The 20,224-nt window shown below is 41.1% G+C and overlaps 1 protein-coding gene across 4 annotated transcripts in view; it reads left to right on the top strand.

Moving 5' to 3' along the window:
- HERC2 (HECT and RLD domain containing E3 ubiquitin protein ligase 2) overlaps positions 1 to 20,224 on the top strand; it is a 129,662-nt gene that overhangs the window by 104,451 nt on the left and 4,987 nt on the right. For all 4 annotated transcript variants that reach the window (XM_072994438.2, XM_072994437.2, XM_072994439.2 and 1 more), the window contains exons 72-89: positions 351 to 482; positions 988 to 1,146; positions 1,248 to 1,366; positions 1,766 to 1,891; positions 2,159 to 2,314; positions 2,621 to 2,736; positions 2,845 to 3,043; positions 3,690 to 3,904; positions 4,559 to 4,736; positions 5,440 to 5,601; positions 6,790 to 6,881; positions 9,208 to 9,347; positions 10,776 to 10,963; positions 12,495 to 12,692; positions 14,231 to 14,314; positions 17,797 to 17,938; positions 18,818 to 19,012; positions 19,103 to 19,215. In XM_072994438.2, coding sequence (XP_072850539.2) covers positions 351 to 482; positions 988 to 1,146; positions 1,248 to 1,366; positions 1,766 to 1,891; positions 2,159 to 2,314; positions 2,621 to 2,736; positions 2,845 to 3,043; positions 3,690 to 3,904; positions 4,559 to 4,736; positions 5,440 to 5,601; positions 6,790 to 6,881; positions 9,208 to 9,347; positions 10,776 to 10,963; positions 12,495 to 12,692; positions 14,231 to 14,314; positions 17,797 to 17,938; positions 18,818 to 19,012; positions 19,103 to 19,215 — 2,714 coding nt within the window. The remainder of the gene's footprint in view (positions 1 to 350; positions 483 to 987; positions 1,147 to 1,247; positions 1,367 to 1,765; positions 1,892 to 2,158; positions 2,315 to 2,620; positions 2,737 to 2,844; positions 3,044 to 3,689; positions 3,905 to 4,558; positions 4,737 to 5,439; positions 5,602 to 6,789; positions 6,882 to 9,207; positions 9,348 to 10,775; positions 10,964 to 12,494; positions 12,693 to 14,230; positions 14,315 to 17,796; positions 17,939 to 18,817; positions 19,013 to 19,102; positions 19,216 to 20,224) is intronic.

Below are 20,224 nucleotides of genomic sequence, written 5' to 3'. Positions count from 1 at the left end.
TTCCAGTGCTTTGTAAATCCTATATTTGAGTTGCAAAAAGTTGTAAAGCAAAAGGGACACAGTCAGACTTCTTAATGTTATTCCTTCATTGTCTCCAGAAGAAGAGCCAATACTTAAATCTGTATTCTTGTTTGCTCTTATTTGTCTTCTGCAACTACAGTAATGGTTCTGCTCATTTTAGAGGCAGATTACATTTTAGGAATTGTTTATTGAGTCCTCAGCAAAGTTAATATATTTTAAGAACAGTTGTTGTGTTTTGTGTTTTAAAGGGCAATGTTAAAAAAGTAAAAATTAAGCCTTATTCTGTAGATTTAATAATCTAAGTAGTCTGCCTCACTCAAATCCTACAGGTCGTGAATGGTCTGACTGGTCTAGTGAATTGCGCATTCCTGGAGATGAATTAAAATGGAAATTCATCAGTGATGGCTCTGTGAATGGATGGGGCTGGCGCTTTACAGTTTATCCCATCATGCCAGCCGCAGGTGAATGTCATATCTGGTTTTGAAATAGAAATTGCATGTTTCTTCCTTTTATTTTCTTCTGAATGGGAAAGGTACTGGTAGCGATCTTCACAAGCAGCTTAAGGGGGGGGGGAAGAGCTTGAGTGTGTCTGTGCTAGGGAACATGTGGTTAACGTCCAGTTCACATGATGAAAAGCTTGATCAGAGTGATCTTTTCTTTCAAGTACTTCTGATAAAAAAGGCTATTGTTTGAAAAATCAGCATGAGAAACCTTCTGATGCCCTAGTGTGTTAACTGTAATAATTTTAGGAACAGTGGAAATCATGTGAATCTGTCCCAAGTTTGAACTATAGAGTCAAGGTACTGTTGCCATCCATTGAATTAAACTGTAGTCCATATTTGATTTTTATTTTCTCTCCTTTTCTCAGCAGCCTAGGTTGGGTTGCAGTTCAGACTCTGTGGTATTTTTTAGAAATGTTATTGCAGATATTAGATTGGCATGACTAATATTGTTTTTTGTCACCAGGTCCAAAAGATCTTCTTTCAGATCGCTGCATACTTTCTTGCCCTTCAATGGATTTAGTAACATGTTTACTGGATTTCCGTTTGAATTTTGCTTCTAATAGGAGCATAGTTCCTCGCTTAGCAGCTTCATTGGCAGCATGTGCTCAGCTGAGTGCTCTAGGTGAGTGTAATTTCAGACATGCTTCTGATTTATATATTTAAAAAATTGATTTTTTTTTTCTTAACCTTATCTGTATTTATTTTTCCCTCATGCATTTTTAGCTGCTGGCCACAGGATGTGGGCTTTACAAAGACTGCGAAAGTTGCTGACGACTGAATTTGGCCAGTCGATCAACATCAATCGAATTTTGGGGGATAATGATGGTGAAGCACGAGCTATGGTAATTCCACTGGAAACACCATGGATTTTTGAGGTCATTCACAGGACTCTTCAGAGTTAATGAGTCATGTAATGTCATACACATTCAGGAACATATAGAAGTCCTTTTCTTCTGGATTCTTGATAGATGGATTTCATATAGGTTAACTTAAACTCCTTTCTCTGGTGCATATTGTGTGGAGTTGTGTAATTACAGTCACAAAATGAAAAAGAAGCACATACACTTTATAGTTCAGGCAATACCACTAAACTGTGATTGGCTTCTGTAGTTACATAGATTCTTATTCCGCCCCATTCAATAACATTTATCAATTTAAATTACCATCTTTTATTACAAAACACAACCATCTGCAAGACTCATTTAGAAGCTACCCGTGATTTTTGAACCTTTTTTCCCCAGAGTTTCACTGGCAGTGCCTTAGCTGCTCTGGTTAAAGGCCTTCCTGAAGCTTTGCAGCGGCAATTTGATTATGAAGACCCCATCGTTAGAGGTGGCAAGCAACTACTTCACAGTCCTTTCTTTAAGGTAATTAGCAAGGTGCAAAAACTGGGCATCATTTAGAAGTTAGACTTGAGAAGGGCCTTCAGCATTGCTGACAAGCAAATGTTGAAACCTTCAGAATCTGAAAGAAGAAGGGATATCTGGGGGAAGGCATGTTTTGGTAACAAAACAAGCGACGGAGTTTAAAAGCTTCATTTTATTACTTTTAGCACAAGAAACAAGCAATATTGATATGACTGGCAGGTCCATCTTAAATCCTGTGCTTCCCAAATAAATTGTTTTTATTTGTAGGTGCTTGTAGCACTTGCCTGCGATCTGGAATTGGATACTCTTCCCTGCTGTGCAGAGACACACAAATGGGCTTGGTTTAGAAGATACTGCATGGCTTCCAGGGTTGCTGTAGCCCTTGATAAGAGAACACCATTGCCTCGCCTCTTCCTTGATGAGGTACTGAAGAGCTGGATAGCGTGATGCTGGAATAGTAGAATACAAGAGTGAATACTTTAATGGTTTTCATGGGCAATGGGATAAATTAGCAAAATCTCAATTTATGCTGCCTACCCTGAGTCAAATGAAACTGCTGGGCAAAGTTGGAGGCCTCCCAACATTGGGCTTGACTCATTTTAGTGAGAGATGCTAGTGCCTGATTGAATGCTCTTGTTGCCAAGGGGATATGAAACAGTGTCGTCTGCACCATGGATTGTAATATGTTGTGATTAAACAGATGACTAAGTGGTTTGATTAATACTGCAGGTGGCCAAGAAGATACGTGAACTAATGGCAGATAATGAAAACATGGACGTTTTGCATGAGAGTCATGATGTTTTCAAGAGAGAGCAAGATGAACAACTTGTGCAATGGATGAACAGGTCATTTGCTGGCTTAATATTGTTGAATGGCATTCCAACTTCAGATATGCAAAAAAGTAAATGTTTTAGGGGGATTTGAAACTATCATTATTATTATCTTCTCAATAGGCGACCAGATGATTGGACACTTTCTGCTGGAGGCAGTGGAACTATTTACGGTTGGGGCCATAATCACAGAGGACAGCTTGGGGGCATTGAAGGAGCTAAGGTCAAAGTTCCAACTCCATGCGAAGCCCTGGCCACCCTTAGACCAGTGCAATTAATTGGTGGTGAGCAGACACTTTTTGCAGTGACTGCTGATGGGAAGGTAAGCATATATAGTGTCAGATTAGTTCAAGGAAAGATCTGATGTGGTCACCAAAGTGTGAATTAATGGAATAATTTGCATTAGTACAGTAAACCACACAATTGTTATGCATGGAATATTGCAACAGCTTTCCATTGGAAGTTTTCAAGATCACTCAGCTGACTTCACACATTCACAGAGGGATGTTCAGAGATGATTGCCACCTTATCTGTCTTCTACACTTGCAAGTTCTGTATGATAAATCGTCTTGCTGGACTAGTTAGTGTTCAAAACAGGTCATCACATGGATAAATCATGCAGTTATTTCCTGCCCTCCCTCATCCTCCTATACTATAACAGACTGTTGAGAAAGGACAGATTCTTCTCATACTTAATGATGTATGATTTTAAATATCTAGTTTGCCTAAAACATAACCATGTGGAAAAGGCCACTGTTTCCAGAGAAAGCATAGGAATCTGCCCCAAGTATATATAGGAAGAGTATTTAGGTCTCTTGATGAGGCAAGTAGAATGATACAACAGTAAGTAGTTCTAGGGTCTTCCTTTTTCCATATGAATGTCACTAGTGTTCTCCAAAGAAACATTTGAATATGCCTTTTGTTGTGGGATTAATTCATACAATTACAGGGTCTTTTCTTCCTTTTAGTTGTATGCAACAGGATATGGAGCTGGTGGAAGGCTTGGAATTGGAGGGACTGAGTCTGTTTCTACTCCAACATTATTAGAATCCATTCAGCATGTATTTATAAAGAAAGTGGCTGTGAATTCAGGAGGAAAGCACTGTCTTGCGCTGTCATCGGAAGGGGAAGTTTATTCCTGGGGCGAGGCAGAAGATGGCAAACTAGGTCATGGCAACCGAAGGTAGTGCATCAGTATTTCAATAAATATAAGATGTAGACATAGCAAATTTTGAAATAGAAGAACTAGATTAATGACAATATATTTTAAAGTATTGAATAACAAAACAGAAAAGCCTTACTGTTCCACCTAGACTAGCAACAGTTGGATGGTACAGTTTTGAGTTGTGCCATCTGTTATACTCTGCCAGTGCTGTGTGGAAGAACAGACTTAGTTCATCCTGCTTTTGTCAGGCTCCACTGACATAGCTTCGTATAAGAGTGTATGACCAAAATCGTCCAGATATTGTTGGAGTGAGTCTTCCATCAGCCCTTTCCCCTGTTGAGGTATCATCAGAGTTGAAGTTTTAACATAATGCCCGTCCATGGCACAAGTCAATGAAAAGAGAGGCTGTAGTAGGCAAAACCATACCTAGAGTCATGATGCTTCTGGATCTTTGCCTGGGTTCAGCATTGGCCTACCCACTCTACCAATCCATTTCAAAATTATGAGAACAGGATGTAATATTTCATTTTCATCTCACAGTCTCTAATTAGCTGGCAGAGTATTCACTGGGGCTGTGTACTTCCTGAAGCTTCTTGCTGGCTTTATAAAAATCAAATGAGCAATTAATTAGTACTTGATACCTGATTTTCCTTTCCAATTAATTTTGTTTAGCCCTTGTGATCGTCCTCGTGTAATTGAGTCTTTGAGGGGCATCGAAGTTGTTGACATAGCAGCTGGTGGAGCGCACAGTGCATGTATTACTGTTGCTGGAGATCTTTACACCTGGGGAAAGGGAAGATATGGACGTCTTGGCCATGGAGACAGTGAGGACCAGTTGAAACCCAAACTAGTAAGAGGAAGTTTTTGTTGCTTGTTTCAGTAATCATTTTAATGGTTGCAAACTAAGATTATTTGTGAAGTAGGAGAGTATTTACACATCCAGCCTGAAATATAGTGCTATAAGCTATCATATTTTGCCATCTTTGGGGTAAGTTCCATTGACATGAATTAGATTGGCAGACATGAACAACCGTTAACTTCTGCTGTATCCTTTCGTCCCAGAGAGATGTCTTGGATAATTAGTAGTCAACTGTACTCATTCTTGTCAATTTTACCACCACAATTTTTTGTACAATTTTTTGTACAAGTATTTGTCTTAGTGGTGATGACCTCAGATTCCTCCTCAAGTTCAGCCATGCCTTTCACCTGGGACAGAGATTTCTGTGTGGCTCTGTTCTTTAGATCAAAATAAATACTATTTCTGAAAGTACCTATTGTAATGCAATATGTTTTTTTCTTTAAAAACTGTTATTAATTGTATTCTGATTTACAACATGCTCCCATCAACTCCGTAATAAGTTTTTGTTTCTTGACCCCAAAATTTCAAGCTCTTGAATAGGATGTTGGAAAACAGAGGTAGTTATTGTATGAAAAGATATACATCCTCTCCATGATGAGAGGAGCTGCATACGTTTTTGTGCACTCCCACTACTTTATCATCTGAAATATCAGATAATTGAAAAGTATTTCCCAACAAACCTCTTGTCTTGCAGGTGGAAGCACTCCAGGGCTACCGTGTGATTGACATCGCTTGTGGCAGTGGAGATGCACAGACACTCTGTTTGACAGATGATGATACCGTCTGGTCATGGGGAGACGGAGATTATGGAAAACTTGGGAGGGGAGGCAGCGATGGTTGTAAAGTGCCCATGAAGGTATTTTGGATGTCAGAAGTCAATATATTAAAAAAAAAGATAGAACAACTTAACAATCCTGTTTCTAGATAGAGAGAGAATATACTCCCTCTGTTACAACAGCTCTACTGGGTATAGTTTGGTTTGTGGCCCAACTCAGAGTGCTGGTTATGACAGATAAAGCCTCATACAGTTTGAGACCAGGATGTCTGAAAAACAGCATCCTCCAGTATGAACCTCCCAGATTTTAATACCATCAAGAAGATGCTCTTCGTTTGGTCCCTCTGCCCTCACAGGCTCAACATGGAAAATTGTAAGAAACTGCGGAAGATTTAGATTTTTCTTAGTGACTGTAGTCACTTTTAAATTTACCATTTACTCACAGATTCTGTCCTGCTCTTTTGTCCTTGTGCCACCCTCTTCAAAAATGCTACTCAACATTTTTAAATTTAGCAAGCGTTTATGAAACCATTCAAAATGGGAATGGGGAATGTATGACTCTCTATATATTTTGACCTATAACTTTCATCAGCCCTAGTGAGCATAACTAATGTTTGAAGGTTCATGGGATTTGTGTTCCTGAAACATCTGGAAGGCCAAAGCAGCTCCTTCTAATTTAAAGAAATATAAGCAGACAGTCTTTCATGTTTTGGTTCCTTTCCTTGCTTGATAAATTCTAACTATTCCAGTGAAGTCAAATGCATACTTCTCTTTTTAAAATCTATGTGGTACTTCTTGTCCATCTTTCTGTGTATTTCTGTGACATTTCCAGAAACTGTTGCCATCTTGCTTGGAATCATTTTTGAGACTAGAGAATGTTCCTGCGTTGCTTTCATTTCCTGTACTTATTTTTATGTGGTTGAATGATTATTGTCTTCATAAGCCAAGCCCTTCTTAAATAGAGAAAGAAAAGCACTGAGACAAGGATCAGACTAATTAGAATAATTCGTGTCAAAGTAGTGAGTTAAATTCAATGTCAAATCTACCCAGATTCACTAAAATCAGTGCAATTTAAGCTACCAACAGGTTCTATTCATTTCAGGGGGTCTACTGTAGGTGGAACTAATGTGAAATTTACCCAATAACAGCTAGTTTTAATCAATTTTCAAGTAACTGTTGGTCAGAGTGCACATCAGTTTTATTCTTCTGTGTATTGTAATGTCTGCAGTGATTTTGTTTTTGAGTTACATTTAAACTATTCTCCCCTAGATTGATTCCCTCACAGGTGTTGGAGTACGTAAAGTTGAATGTGGCTCACAATTTTCTGTAGCGCTTACCAAGTCTGGAGCAGTGTATACTTGGTAAGTGCATTTATTTTTGATTGCATTTTTTCTTAAGAAAAAATTAATAGTAGTCATCTGTGGGTTGTCCATCACTTTTACAAAAATCTTATGAAGATTACATTGCTCTTTAAAGAGGCAACTATGTTAATCTGTTCTGGCACATATTACAAAACCAGAAGTATTTTGGTGCCTTAAAGATTTGCTTGAGTGTGAGCTTTTGTGGATTACACTCATTTTCCTCAGGCATGCACTTCATGTGTCTAATCAATAACAGCACCCACTCAGATGAATCTGTTACTCTGTAAAATTCCATAATACTTTTGTTGATGTTAATGGAACTTTTCTATGGTGGGTTCTTTGATTTTCTCCTTCAAAAAATTAGAATATCTTAGTATATCTTAAAGCAGCATTCTCAACAGGGGCATTATGGCATCCTCTCCCCCCCAACACCTTTGAAAGGGACCACAGACTGGAAACAATTTTGTGCATACTACCGTATTTGCCGGCATACAAGACGACTTTTTGGGCCCAAAAAACATGCCTCCAAGTGGGGGGGGTCGTCTTGTACACTGGGTGCACTTCATTTGGGCCAGGAAGGAGCCGTTGCTGCCGCCGCCGTTGAGTGAGTGACGCAGGGCTGCGTTGGCCGGGGAGGAAGGCAGTCGGTCTGGATGGATGGAGGGAAGCACAGCCTCCCATGCCTGAGCGGCCAGAGCCCGCCGCCGGACTGCCTGCCGCCCCGCTGAGCCAGCGGCGTGTTCGCTCACCTGCCACCCGCCCGTTTCCCTTTTCCTCCTCCTCCTCCTGCCGCCGCCCGTTCAGCCTCTTGCCCACTTTCTTGCCCTCTCGCTGCTGAGCCAGAGCGCTCGCTTGCCCACCACCCACCCGTTTCCCTTTTCCTCCTCCTCCTCCTCCTCCTCCTGCCGCCGCCCACTCAGCCTCTTTCCCGCTTCCTTGCCATCTCACTACTGAGCCAGCGCGCTCGCTCGCCCGCCACCCACCCGTTTCCCTTTTCCTCCTCCTCCTCCTGCCGCCGCCTGCCCAGCCTCTTCTGTAGGGGGGGTCGTCTTTTACGGTCGGTCGCCTTGTACGCCGGCAAATATAGTGCCTTATAAGGTTCATTATGCAACTTATACAATCCTGATTCAGCCTGTGTTTATTTCATAACTGGGTTTTTTGGCTATGGCCAAAAAAAGGTTGAGAATGGCTGTCTTAAAGAACAGTGCAATTAATTACAGTGGTGCCTCGCTTGACGATGTTAATTTGTTCCAGCAAAATCGCTGTAGAGCGAAAATGTTGTCAGGGAAAATAAAAAGAGCCCACTGAAATGCATTGAAAACTGTTCAGTGCGTTCCAGTGGGCTGAATACCTGCTCGTCTAGCAAAGATCCTCCATACGGTGGCCATTTTCGGGTGCCTGTTAAGTGAAAAATGCCTCCTAAAAACAGCGGGGAGCCATTTTGAGCAGCTGGCGGCCATTTTGAAAACCCAACAGCTGTTTTGATCGTCGTAATGCAAAGAATCGATTCCCGAAGCAGGGAACCGATTGTTGCAAAGCAAAAATACCCCATTAATCCGTGAAGCGGATTCGTCATTATACGGGGTAATCGTTAAGCGGGGCACAACTGTATATGCTGTCAAGGTGATTGCATCTTGTAAATCCACAGTTTTCTAAGCATTCAGAAATGGTTTTAGGAGTCTCTCCTAATGACACTCTGGGACAGTGCAGATTACGCAACATGGCAAAGTTCATAATGCCATCAGGCACAGGTGTTCTGAGTGCTTTTGGCAGGCCCCTTTCCAGGGAGGGAAAGTGAGGATTTGAACTCCCAACTGTGGCTCTGCAGCTGGGCAGGCTGACCCACTGAGCTGTTCCTGTAAACTACAAAAAGCAAAGCAAAGCGTGCTGCTTACAGTATATATCGCCCCATAGTGCTTCAAGCACTCTCTGGGCGGTTTACAAGTTAATTATGCAGGCTACACATTCCCCCCCCCCCCCCCGCGAGCTGGGTACTCATTTTACCAACCTCGGAAGGATAGAAGGCTGAGTCAACCTTGAGCCGCTACCTGGGATTTGAACCCTGGGTGGTGAGCACAGTTTTGGCTGCAGAACAGCAGTTTAACCGCTGCGCCACGACTGCAATATTTGTAAAATCATAGTTCTTTAGTAGAAACTAGGAGCCATCTTAAGACCTGTGTGTCTAGTATGTGCTGTTTAAATATAGGGGAGTGAACCATATCACAAATCTGCATCCTTCAAATGCATCCAAGGTAGGCAGGTAGAGAAAGAAAGTTACCTGTTGTTTGACCAAAACAATTTCATTAAACCTGTATGCTGCATGTAGGGGCAAAGGAGATTACCATCGGTTAGGCCATGGGTCAGATGACCATGTCCGAAGACCTCGACAAGTCCAGGGCTTGCAAGGAAAGAAGGTCATTGCCATTGCAACTGGCTCGTTGCACTGTGTGTGTTGCACCGAGGATGGTAGGTAGAACAACTGTTTGCTTTTTCTCTTCTTTCGGCTCTTGTAACCTGAGAAGTGAGCATGAGCTTTATTCAGGCGTTCAGAAAAGATTCTGCAGAGGAGAGGGACTGTGTGAAGTAACTTCTGCTGAACTTCTTTGTAGTCTCTCCATAAAATTGAGGATCAGGGTTCTTGGTCACAGGGAGGGATACAGGCACTAATGGTGGGCTGTTCTTCGTCATGTGGAGACAGAGACAGGATGGGGTTGGAGCTTTCTTCCTGCTCACACTTTCAAATTAAACCTTGTTTAAAATGTCTGAATAGGGCCAGGGTCTCAGTTGTGTTCAGCATTTTACAAAAGTCTGTTACATCTGTCTGTTTGAGCTATATTGGTACTTTGTGACAGAAGACTCCCGTAGCCTTGCGTTCTGAAATGTTTCCCTCAGTATCTGTGCAGAAAATCTTCCAAGCATAGTCCCTTTATTTAGTAGAAGGAGACATATATAGTACCCTTTTATGTGTGATTTAATGTATATGAGATTGATATACAGGTACTGGCAGTAAAAAAATTAGACCTGGCACTGGCTTGGAAGTTGCTGAAGTAAATAAAAAACAGATTTTCATCCCATGTGTGATACCAAGCAGAACCCCCTCATGTAAACCAGAATTTGTGACTGATCTTTTAGTGTTACAATAGAAGAAAATGCCTCATATAATGACAGGGAAATTTGTAGAATTTACTTGTGGATTGTGAGATTAAGTGAGGGAGACCGTGTCAGTGATAGAGTAGAGAAATACAAAGGTAGCTGAGGGTTACAAATAGGGAAGGCTACTGCAGGCTGAATGAACTGGAAGCTTTTATGTTTTTATGTACACATCAAGCCAGCAGTTTTCATATCCCAGAAGCACAGTCAGCATGGCCAATCGTCATGGTTTCTGGGAACAGATGTTCAAGATATCTGAAGGGCCAGAGGTTGAGAACATTGCATTACATCATGAAAACAACAGCTTTTTCTTTTTAGAATATATACTGCATTTGTGGCTATACATTATTAAATATTTCTTCTGTGCCGATTGTCTTTGATCCTTTTGTTAGTGTATGCCATAGCTGTGTTTTTTTCCTGTGGTCTCTGTGATTCACACCTATGGGATCATTCACCTGTGCAGCCTGAAGTTCTTTCCACTGAGTGATCAGCATGTTGGAAGAGCTTTCTAGTACTCAGTAGCCATGACACTATCTTTAAAAATATTATGTTTATCGTTGGTGGATTAAACTCAACACTAAGCAGGCTGTGGTTTTCATCAGCAGGCTCAGCTATGGTATTTGGAATTTGAAATGACATATGATGGATTTGTCTTTGACTGAACTTCACTAAACCATGATTGTAACTGGTACTTTGTACTCTACGAGTATTATCTGTGGTAAAATTATTATTTTATTGGCTTAGGCGAAGTTTATACATGGGGAGATAATGATGAAGGACAGCTTGGAGATGGAACAACTAATGCTATCCAAAGGCCACGCCTGGTTGCAGCACTTCAGGGTAAAAAGATTAACAGAGTGGCCTGTGGCTCAGCCCATACCTTAGCATGGTCCACAAGTAAGCCGGCCAATGCAGGCAAGCTCCCTACCCAGGTAAAACTCTGTCCTCTTAAAGATTAGGTTTTTTTAATATATTCGCAAAGGCTTTCATGGCCGGGATCTAATGGTGGTTGTGGGGTTTTTTGGGCTCTTTGGATGTGTTCTGAAGGTTGTTCTTCCTAACATTTCAAGAGTTGTCCTCTGAAGATGCCGGCTACAGAGACTGGCGGAACGTTAAGGAAGAACAACCTTCAGAACACGGCCAAAGAGCCCAAAAAACCCACAACAACCATTTTTAATATGTTGGTAAAATGTACAGTGGTGCCTTGCAAGACGGGCACTCCGTTTAATGATGGATCCGCATTATGACGAGGTTTTTGCGATCGCAAAATGATCTAATGGTGGTTGTGGGGTTTTTTGGGCTCTTTGGATGTGTTCTGAAGGTTGTTCTTCCTAACATTTCAAGAGTTGTCCTCTGAAGATGCCGGCTACAGAGACTGGCGGAACGTTAAGGAAGAACAACCTTCAGAACACAGCCAAAGAGCCCAAAAAACCCACAACAACCATTTTTAATATGTTGGTAAAATGTACAGTGGTGCCTTGCAAGACGGGCACTCCGTTTAATGATGGATCCGCATTATGACGAGGTTTTTGCGATCGCAAAATGATGTTTTGAATGGGGGAATTTCGCTGCGTGATGATCGGTTCCCTGTTTCAGGAACCGATTTTCGCTTCCCGATGATCGAAACAGCTGATCATCGGGGTTTCAACATGGCCACCGGGTGCTCAAAATGGCTCCCCGCTGTGTTTAGGAGCCATTTTTCACTGCACAGGCACCCGAAAATGGCCGCCCCTATGGAGGATCTTCGCTGGACGGTGAGTTCTTAGCTGATTGGAACGCATTAACCAGGTTTTAATGCGTTTCAATGGCTTTTTTATTTTCGCTTTACAACGTTTTCGTTCTACAGTGATTTTGCTGGAACGAATTAATGTCATAATGCAAGGCACCACTGTATAAGCATATTTTCACCAGTCATACTGTCAAACTATGATAACGCTGTGGAAGCTTCCATAAATCAGAGAGTTCTGTTTCTCATCCAGTCCTTAGCTCAAGTGAATGTGCAGTATTTAAGGTGCTGGAAGGAACCATGTGTCTAATCATGGTTAGCAATAAATTTGAAAAAGAAAAAAAAAAAGAAAAAATGGAAAATGGCATTTTGTTGCAACATGAATTAATATATTGAATCAGTGGCTGTGTTTTGTTTTGTTTTTGCGGGGGGAATTGATGATAGTGCAGATTCTCTCATTCTCTCTCTCTCTCTCTCTCTCTCTCCTTGTGTTGTCTTCCAAAGCTATACTTCCATAAACATTGCTGGAAGCCATTTTTGGTCACAGAGCTAGATTCAAAGGTTCTTTCTCTTTCATGTCATATGAAAAGCTTTAGAGATATCAAATAGCAAACCAGGCAATGCCTGGTTGTGAACTGATAGGCTAGCTAACAGACTGCATTCCATGTTTGATTGTAACTGCATGTGGCATATTAATCACGCCGTGTGCATTAAACCTTACCATGTGATTATTCTAGGTTCCTATGGAATACAATCACCTACAGGAAATTCCTATTATTTCCTTGAGAAACAGATTGTTGTTACTGCATCACATCTCTGAGCTCTTTTGCCCTTGCATTCCCATGTTTGATCTTGAGGGTCGTCTTGATGAAACCGGCCAAGGCCCCTCCGTGGGGTTTGATACATTACGAGGAATTTTAATATCTCAAGGAAAGGTGTGTGTCTCGATTTCTGGTATTCCATTAAAAATAACTCACTAAGGAAAGATTGCCTCAGTGACTGTATGTGAATATATATGTATGCAAACCCTGTTCTGCTGTTAGAAAATAAATATGTGACAAGGGGGAGCGTGCTAGCCTCACTCCTTCTTCACATGATTCTGTTGCTTTTTTCACATTGAGAAGTCATGTGTAAAAAAAGGAAGTACACCAGTCACTTGTAGAACCAGCTTTAGCAGCAATATTGTGATTGTATTTACCTAACTGTCAGACCTGCTAAGGACCAGATGATTTTTATTATGTCCTGATACATAAAACCATAGAATTCAAGGAGGGTGTACTTTCTTTTTCCTCATGACTGTATATGTGCTGTAGATTGAGAAAAAGACACTGCTAGCCCTTAGTGATGTTCCACAAAATTGTCCATAGTTAACTGTCTTCCTGGTAGAGTTGCTAGCAGAAAAAAGAGACTTTCATCTCCATACCCTCACAGCACCCCAGTCAGTGTCACTGTCTTGACACCACCATAGAGTGAAAGTGGTGATGTTGATTAGCGGTGACAGCAAGAAATTCAACCGGAGGGGGGGATGTAGTGCTGTGAAGGCCCCTCAGCCCATATCCAGGGGTTTGTGGGTTGTGCAGCCCTGCTGTCATAGATTCTAATAATAATTTATTACTTGTTTCCATTTGTACATTGTCAGCAAAATCTATTCAGCAGCATCTCCCAGTTCATTATCAGAAAGTGGGACAATGTATTCGTTCTCTCGAGTAGTTTCAAACTCTTAAGGGGCAATTTATATCTTAACTTTAAAATAAAGTGTTGTTGCTTTGTTTACATGAATGGAGTATTTATGGTTCCAGTTGGAAGACTAACTGTTTCTAGTGGATGCTTGTTTCTGGACCTCTGAGGCACGGTAGCTGTAATGTTTCTGAGAGGGTTGTTGTTGCTAATTTACATATATATTTGTATTGCACTGGGTTATTTTCTGTTCCCTGTTACTAAGCGTCCATGTGTAAATTCTTAGTTGTATCTGTAAATATAGAGGCCACATTCCTGTTTCGTCATTATGCTGGCAGAAGGGCAATGATATAACTTTACAGCAACACATTGCAGGTGTTTAACAAGTCACCACTTGGATTCTTAGTTTTTAGGAGCTGTGTCTCTTTCCCGTTTTCTCCTGTCAGCCACTTATGGATATAGAACTGGTATGAGGACAATCCTGCAAAGCTGGCCTGTGGATGCTAGCCTGCAGAAAACTATTGAAAGATTGACACCTCTTTTGCAGGCATAATGTTGTGTTGTTAATTGCTGTGGGATTCACTCCCGAATATTCATAGGCTTATGAATAAATTGCATTCCTCTCCCACCACACTAAAAACTCCCCAGTCCCCTCTCCCTCTGCACTGGTAGGAGTTTCCTCCTGGCATAAGGTACACTGGTTTCATTTTCTTTTCATGCAGTATATGGAGATAAAATAGCAATCTTGTTTCACCCAGTGTAACTCAATTCCAAACACTAATTCTTCTTGTTTTAGGAGGCAGCTTTCAGGAAGGTGGTGCAAGCAACTATGGTGAGAGATCGTCAACATGGGCCAGTTGTAGAGCTCAACAGAATACAGGTAAGAATACTGTGCAGCGAAGAGCTTGCTGCTGCCTAGCATTTTTTTCCTTGAGGAGTAGAGACCATCTGCTTGTAATGCTAATAATATTTTGTGCCATTTCTTTCCGATTAGCCTGGAGGATCTACTTTACTTTGCTTCTTTTGAAAAGCACCAGATTATAAAGTATTCCCAGAAAGGCAAGAACTAATGAGACCCCTTTGTAGATGTACTTGTAGTTCTAATCGTAATTATTTGCACATCACTGGCTCTCAAGCTGTGGAATTATCTCCCCCAGCATATCTGTATGGAACCAGATTTGGACAAATTTAGATAAGGTTTAAAAACTTCTCTGTTCAGCTTTGAGCCATAGGTGATGAGAGAACTGAGTGACCAGTGTTTATTAACTTGAACTTGTTAACTGATTTGTTGATAGATAGTTTAATTCTTCTTGGATCACTGCCCATTCAAATGAATTTTATGTTGATGTGTGCGTGCGTGTGTGCATGCATGCACACACATACACACATGTTAAAGCTCACGTTTGCATGTTTATTTTTACTGGAATGTTTTCTGGTGTAGAAGGCAATATAAATAAATGTTGTTAAATATTGGAACAATGTCTGCTCCCTGTTCTATGAATACAGTGGAGTCTCGACCTACGAATGGCTCCACGTACGAACATTTCGGCGTACATACAGCTCCAGCCGCAAAATTTTGGATCGACTTGTGGCCGGAGCTTTGACGTACGGACGAAAAAGGCAGGGAAAAAGGGCGGGAAATTCAAACCGTTGGTGGCGAAGAGGCTGCTTCTTTAGCTCTTTCGCCCCAACGGTTTGGAAAAGGGAGGGAGCCGGGTGGTGGGGGAGAAAGGCAGGAGCCAATCTGGCCTTTCTCCCCCACTGGGCAGCTTCTCCGCTGCTGAAATCGCCATCGGACCAGCCCTTTGGGAGAAGCTGGGCTGCGGAGAAGAAAGGCACTGCTCCCGATAGTGGGGGAGAAAGACCGGATCGGCTTCTGCCTTTCTTCCCCGCAGCCCGGCTTCTCCCAAAGGGCTGCCCCGATGGTGCTTTCAGCAGCAGAGAAGCTGCCCGGTGGGGGAGAAATGCCAGATCTGCTCCTGCCTTTCTCCCCCACCGGGCAGCTTCTCCGCTGCTGAAAACACCATCGGGCTAGCCCTTTGGGAGAAGCCGGGTGGCGGGGAAGAAAGGCAGGAGCCGATCCGGTCTTTCTCCCCCACCGCGAGGCTTCTCCCAAAGCTCTGCGCCCGATGGTGGTTTCAGCAGTGTTTTAGTTTTATTTTTATTTGGAGGGGGGTGGAACGGATTAATGGGTTTTCAATGCATTCCTATGGGGAATGCATTTTCGACCTACGGACTTTTTGACCTACGGACACCGTTCCAATACGGATTAAGTCTGTAGGTTGAGACTCCACTGTAGGTGGCTGTATATATATAATGTAACATATATAGGTCTAGTCTGTAAAACAGGTCAAAGTTATATAGAGTAAATATGGTTTTGGGGTTGGATGGAATAAATCTTGTGTCAGTTTTGCTTTTGCAAATTGGGCTCTGAAACTTGGGACTGTCTTCAGAAGTGACATCCAACAGATAATGAAGTAGACTATGGCAGTCCAATGCAACTCAGATTCATCATTGTGTGTAGAACCTATGCATGTCTGAGGACTTCTCATATATGTATGACTGGAGCCTTTTCTGGGCTGACAGAGATATGTACTTGCCTCTCTGACATGTTTGTTATGAAACAGAATGAATGAGGGGGCATTCTTGTTAAAGTCTTGGAGTGTCCTTTATCTCATTTGTGTACCTTTTATTCTCTCACATGATTTTGTCTGCCTTTGCGTGTATCAGTTGGAATACTTCAAATGGCCTGAAGTATAATTAAGGTTCAGGAAACTTTCAGGCATCACATGTGGTCACACTGGTAAAGGAAGTGGTTGTTATGAAAACTCTTGTTGATGTGCAATAGCTTAATGTCAAGCCTTGGGCCAGATTTGCTTTTTCAAGTTAATTTTTTTTCCAAAGGCAGAATTTAAAGTATTATTTGGTTACATAGAGTAAAGTTTGCAATGGAAGCAATTTTGTTGGTAGTATTAATGTGAATATGACTGAGACACTCTCTCTCTCTCTCTCTCTCTCTCTCTCTCTCTCTCTCTCTCTCTCAAGTACGTTTGGCTGCTTTCTTAGTTGTGAAATAAGAGCTGAGTGTATGGATCTGAAATGATATATGGGGCATGGTGCAAGAGATTATAAATAGTGGATGTACTATTAAATGTAGAAGACCACTTAAATATTAATATTGCATTACTGTTTGGTCCATCAAGTGTATAGCCTTAGTGGAACCTAAAGAGAACTCCAAGCAGGGATGGAAAACATAGACATTTGAGGAACTGTCTGATATAGTGGTTCCCAACCTTGAGTAACCCAGGTGTTTTTGGATTGCAACTCCCAGAAACCTCAGCCAGCACAGCTGGTGGTGAAGGCTCCTGGGAATTGCAGTCCAAGAACAGCTGAGTGACCCATAGTTGGGAACCACTGGTCTAATACAATACAGTGGTGCCTCGCATTACGATGTTAATTCATTCCAGCGAAATTGCTGTAGAATGAAAACATCGTAAAGCGATTTTTAAAAGCCCATAGAAATGCATTAAAACCCGATTAATGCATTCCTATGGGCTTGAAACTCACCGTCCAGCGAAGATCCTCCATAGCGCAGCCATTTTCGCTGCCCGTGCAGCAAGGAATCCGTCCCAGAAAACAGTGGGCGGCCATTTTTTTAACCCGGCGGCCATTTTGAAACCACCGATCAGCTGTGCGAAAATCTTCGTTTTGCGATAATCGGTTAGCGAAGCAGGTAACCGATCATCGCAAAGCGAAAAAAACCCATAGGAAACATTGTTTTGCAATCGCAAAAACTTTGTTATGTGATTTCTTCGTTAAATGAAGCGCTCGTCTTATGAGGCACCACTGTATCAGATCAACAATCTCCCTTTGTCTAGTTGAGTATTGCTCTATCTGCTCCCTAATGTCAACCCTGACCAGAAGTGACACTCCTGCATATCAACCAGAGCCCTTTGTCTGTTTCACATACCCTAATTTATTCTTGAGACATGAAGACAAGAATGCTGAGGAGTTGAAGCAAGGATGCAAATAACCATGTAGAGTATATTACAGCAAAACTTCATTTTTATTTATTTATTTATTTTCCCCGAAGCATAGATACACGAATTTCATGCTTTCCTTTCACTGTCTTGGATTGGTCATAATTTTTCTTTATAGTCACTTTGATTTGTATAAGTTTTCTTTGTGTTTGTTTGTTTGCACATTTTTAAAAAATCCTCCTAAAATGAATTTACCAGAGTCATGCATTTGATAATGTCTTTCTGTATAGCTAAAAGCATCACAGTACTGCTCATTAAGCTTTAAGCATTAGTGTCTGCTAGACTTACGGTGTGATGAGGTATGCTTATCTTTCACTGTCAGGTAAAACGTTCTAGAAGCAAAGGCGGATTGGCTGGTCCAGATGGCACAAAATCTGTTTTTGGACAGATGTGTGCTAAAATGAGCTCATTCAGCCCAGATAGTCTTCTTCTACCTCATCGTGTTTGGAAAGTCAAGTTTGTTGGTAAGGCTCCACTCCCCAACATTTCTAGTTTTGCCAAAAATGTTCCCCTCCTTTGATACTACTACATATTGCAGTTAAAGAACAAAGAAAAAAATGACAGAACTCTCAAGAAGAAAGGAATTAATTTATCTTGGCATTTATACTAAAAAATTGTGAATTAGTCCTCAATCAGCATGACTGCAGACTTACTGTTTTCAGGTAAACAGCCACTTCAGCTTAAAGAATAGTTGTAGAAATCAGAGTTGCAGCTCAAATGTGTGAGTCTAAAAATGAAGCCACCTAATCTAGTTACAATAGATAAAGTAATTTGATTTGTGTTTTACTTTGTACTAATGGAAAACAAGGTAAATTGAATCTGAGATTGAGGGTGAAGTAATCTAATTTAAAAGTGTTTCTGCATTGTTATAACCGATTATCATTGTAATAAATGATAATTACTCTAAAGTTTTGCTTATATAATTTTCTGTAATACAAGGTTTTATTTGTTTTGTCTTTTCCTTATATTTCTTCCAATTTGGGCCATACAAGGGAACATGCTTTCTCTTAATGGTTATGGCATTTGGGAGATAAACAGCTCTGGAACATTAGCTGTGTTTAAGGGAAGCTGTGTTGTTTTTAATAAACAACGTAGATGACATTGAATGTCTATTTCTGTAGCTTATTGGTACGTCTAATGCATACTTAGACCAATAAATATTTTGAAATACGTGGCCTGTTGTGCCCCTGGAGATGGCTATTACAGGCAAAACAAGGACATTTAACAACTATCCATTTGCCCTGCACCTAATGTGCTTTTGCAGACTCTGCTGTAAGTAGCTTTTAAATTAATGTGGCATTAATAGTGACATGCCCGCAAGATACTGTTTCTCTTCCCCTAAGGTGAATCTGTGGATGACTGTGGCGGAGGCTACAGTGAATCAATAGCAGAAATGTGTGAAGAACTTCAGAATGGACTGACACCACTTTTGATCGTGACTCCCAACGGAAGGGACGAATCCGGAGCCAACAGAGACTGCTTTCTCTTAAACCCTGCAGCAAAGTCTTTGTTGCACATGAACATGTTTCGCTTTCTGGGTAATTCTCATAACCATTCCGTAAAGATTGAGTAAAGTTCTCACTGTGTAATATGGACAGACCTTCACCGACATTGTTGTTTCTGTTTAGGGGTTCTTCTGGGGATTGCTATTCGGACTGGGAGCCCGTTGAGTCTCAATCTGGCTGAACCTGTATGGAAACAGTTGGCAGGAATGAACTTGACCATTGCTGATCTCAGTGAGGCAAGCACACACTTTGATTTTCTGTTTAATATGGTAGCAATAAAATGTAGAATTGTGTTTGCTTCTGGTCCTGTTATCAGAATTATGCGCTGTATAGAGCTGGGTTAGATACTGCTTTCTGACTTTGATAAAAGAAGGAATGGGGACAAGTGAGGACACTACTATGTATGCATACATCTATGTATGCCTGAGCCAGAGGCACATTCCATCTTAAATTAAACTGAAGAGATAGTAACTGCTTAGTGCATATTGTAACAATACTCCTAACTATATTTACTTGGAAGTATGTTAAATTCAGTGGGATTTCGTTGCTAGTGATTATATTTACAGTTGCAGAGCACATTTGTTAAACCAACTAATACATAGCCAGTACAAGTTCAGTGACTCTTCTGTTAATTATCTTATCTCCAAAGAATCCTGAGTTAAGCTAATTTTATCAGGTCTTAATCAGAGGTTGCAGTGTGTCTGCTGATAGTTTTTCCACAGATAGGCTTCTGAGGTAAAAGTGATGACAAGTGTGTATGAATTTTTTAATTTCTCTAGATTCACTCCTTGGAAGATGCTACCTGCTTCCTGAATCTATGTTAATTTTCCAATTATATTTTCATCTGGCTATATAAGGGCTACCCTCCGACATAGTACAGGCAGATATTGCCCAGCTGGGTGCTCTAAGATTGGGGACATGGTACCTTTCCTAGCAGAGTGCCCTCTATATGTAGATTTGAGGAATCAGTATTTTAAACCCTTAACAACTGGGATCAAGAACAATTCTTCTTTATGTACAGTTTTATTTCTGCTAGCTAACACAGACAACTATCTTATAGGACTGGTAAATTCATTAAACGAGCCATGGAGAGACAGAACTCATTGCCTGCTTCACAAGCTCTTCAAGTGAATTACACAACTTCATACTTATTTGAGAATGCTTATTTTATTATTCTATGCTTTTGATTGTTTATATGTACTTATATTTGATTCCAAATATTTTTTAGGAGTGATTTAATTTCTG

The sequence above is a fragment of the Pogona vitticeps genome, chromosome 3 (assembly GCF_051106095.1).
Source record: "Pogona vitticeps strain Pit_001003342236 chromosome 3, PviZW2.1, whole genome shotgun sequence".
Classification (NCBI taxonomy): domain Eukaryota; kingdom Metazoa; phylum Chordata; class Lepidosauria; order Squamata; family Agamidae; genus Pogona; species Pogona vitticeps.
This window is presented reverse-complemented; position numbering and strand designations above follow the sequence as displayed.